The sequence below is a fragment of the Camelina sativa genome, chromosome 8, assembly GCF_000633955.1.
Source record: "Camelina sativa cultivar DH55 chromosome 8, Cs, whole genome shotgun sequence".
In the NCBI taxonomy this organism is placed as follows: Eukaryota; Viridiplantae; Streptophyta; class Magnoliopsida; order Brassicales; family Brassicaceae; genus Camelina; species Camelina sativa.
The window spans coordinates 26,307,494-26,310,171 of NC_025692.1; the positions used below are offsets into that span (position 1 = coordinate 26,307,494).

General features: G+C 35.0%; 1 protein-coding gene across 1 annotated transcript in view; it reads left to right on the forward strand.

Annotated features, from left to right (window-relative positions):
- The window catches only part of LOC104709958 (fructose-bisphosphate aldolase 6, cytosolic-like), a 2,330-nt gene extending 1,244 nt beyond the window's left edge, over window positions 1–1,086 (forward strand). The window contains exon 4 of the mRNA XM_010426491.1: window positions 17–1,086. Coding sequence (XP_010424793.1) covers window positions 17–860 — 844 coding nt within the window. The 3' untranslated portion in view covers window positions 861–1,086. The remainder of the gene's footprint in view (window positions 1–16) is intronic.

Genomic DNA, 2,678 nt, shown 5'->3' on the forward strand with positions numbered 1-2,678 from the left:
TCATTGGTTGGTGTTTTGTTGATTTTTGCTATATAGGGAAACTGTTTGTTGATGTGATGAAGGAAGCTGGAGTGCTTCCAGGTATCAAAGTCGATAAGGGAACCGTTGAGCTAGCTGGTACTAATGGTGAAACCACAACCATTGGTCTTGACGGGCTTGGTGACCGTTGCAAGAAATACTATGAAGCTGGTGCACGTTTCGCTAAGTGGCGTGCTGTTCTCAAAATCGGAAAGGAAGAGCCTTCTGAGTTAGCTATCCATGAGAATGCTTACGGTTTAGCTAGATACGCAGTTATTTGCCAAGAGAACGGTCTTGTCCCTATTGTTGAACCAGAGATTCTTGTTGATGGATCTCATGATATTGAGAAATGTGCTTCTGTTACGGAACGAGTCCTTGCGGCTTGTTACAAGGCTCTTAGTGATCACCATGTGATCTTGGAAGGAACTCTCTTGAAACCAAACATGGTTACTCCAGGTTCTGACAGTGGCTCCAAGGTTAAACCTGAAGTGATCGCCGCGCACACGGTTCGTGCTTTACAACGGACGGTTCCTGCAGCGGTTCCGGCTGTTGTGTTCTTGTCTGGAGGACAGAGTGAGGAAGAAGCAACTGTGAATCTAAACGCTATTAATCAGCTAAAAGGTAAGAAACCATGGAGCTTGACGTTTTCGTATGGACGTGCGCTTCAACAGAGTACCCTTAAGGCTTGGGGAGGTAAAGAAGAGAATGTGGACAAGGCTCAAAAGGCGTTCTTGGCTCGAGCTAAGGCTAACTCTGAAGCAACCCTTGGTGCCTACAAGGGTGACGCTCAGCTAGGTGATGGTGCTTCCGAGAGCCTTCACGTCAAAGACTACAAATACTAAATGGTCAATTACGGAATTTTTGGAAATTTTGGTTTTACTGTTCTAATTATAATGTGACGGTGTAAATTATTAGATATTGTTTTAAATATATATATATATATATATATATATATATCTTGGGCATATGATATTAGCCGGCAATATGTTAAGTATTTATGATAAAACCCTTTCTCGTGGGGAAATTTGGTTGTAAATATTCAAAAAAGGATGTTAAACATCTAATAAAAAAAAGTCTACAGTTTTATGTTCTGTTAATTTTTTTTTGCGCCAATTATTAAACTTGCAACGAAAATAAAAAGGAAATATTGCAGTAGATTTCACTAGTTTTGTGGCTACAAGTTCTATAGACGTTAACTATCTGATAACTACGTTGACAAAAGTATGACCTTGTTTGTTCTGGTACATTCAGTTACATATCTTATCTAGAAAAATTAGAAATCACTAAAAGTACTCAAAAATCCAAAGAAAGAAGAATTTTGAAGGTATAATATGAGTGTAATATAAAAAACAATAAAATCATATAATGAAGTGATGATGTGTCTAGTCGTAGGGTGGACAGAATAGAGAGACAATGGCAGTGACTGAACATAAAAATAGGGTCATGAAAACAGTTTGAAATCTTTAGTGATGAATAATATAAACTTCAGTCGTCTTATCTTCACCACAATCTTCTTTGTATGGGTTACTTTTTTGTAATTTTAGAATATATTTTCACAAGTGATAAATTAAAAGGATTTATTATATAATTCTGAAGGTTTTATTAGCATATATGTGAAAGCTTCTAAAACATCAAATTTAGGAAAATTGAGAGAATATTTAAACGTTTCAAGGATTTTGTGGTTAGTTCCTTTAAATAGATTAAATTTCTAGATAAATTGTTTGCTTGAAAGAGTAAATATTGAACTTAAAAAGTATTCTAAATTTCCACCATATAGCAACAAATATCCAAATTATAAAAACAGTTAATAAAGTTTGACAAGAAGAATCATCAAGCTCTAGAAGTAGGACTGGTCTTGTGTGGAACCCATAAAACGAACAAGCACTTAAATGAGAATAGAGACAATTCAGAATTAATCAACGTAACGTTATCAATAATGTGTAAGTACGAAGGATTGTATTGACTCGTGCTCGTGTCTCACTGTCTCTATAGGGAATAGGGACAAAAAGGAGAAGAAGAGATCATGGAGAGAGAGATAAAGGCAAATGGTTACTTTCTCTCTGACCATTAACACACTGAATCGACCAGAGCTTACTTCACTACTCTTACTCTCTGTCTCCATCTACATAACTCTCCATCTCTTTCTCTCTCTAGGATTACCCCAAATTTACAGCTCTAGCCTTCTATGTATGTTTTCTTTGTATCTCCATTTATGTACATACATTAATTAGATAGGTGGAGTCTTCAAGACCAAATTAAGTTCAAACAAGTTTCACGGTTTACAACAATCAAATAAATAATTCAGGCGCAGTTCAAAATGTTATGAATATGAACCTTCCATGCCAGAAAAGTTGGTTCAGAAACCGAATAGAAGAAGAAATCTATGTTTGATTTACGTCATAAATTTAATAGTTTTTAAAGTAGTTGTGTTTTATTCTTTTGAAAAATCCATTCTATTACCCATTTAATAATTTAAAAATGAATCGTCGAGCCAAAAAAATTAATGGTTTTTCTAAAAAAATTAGGGAAATTAGATTTTTGAAGTTCCTACTAATTCCAAATGAAAACTAATAAAACCCTATTACGTGAGCTAATCCTCCAGAAGAAACCCTTCAAAAAAAAAAAAAAACTAAAGAAAGCTTGTTAAAACTGTTGTGTGC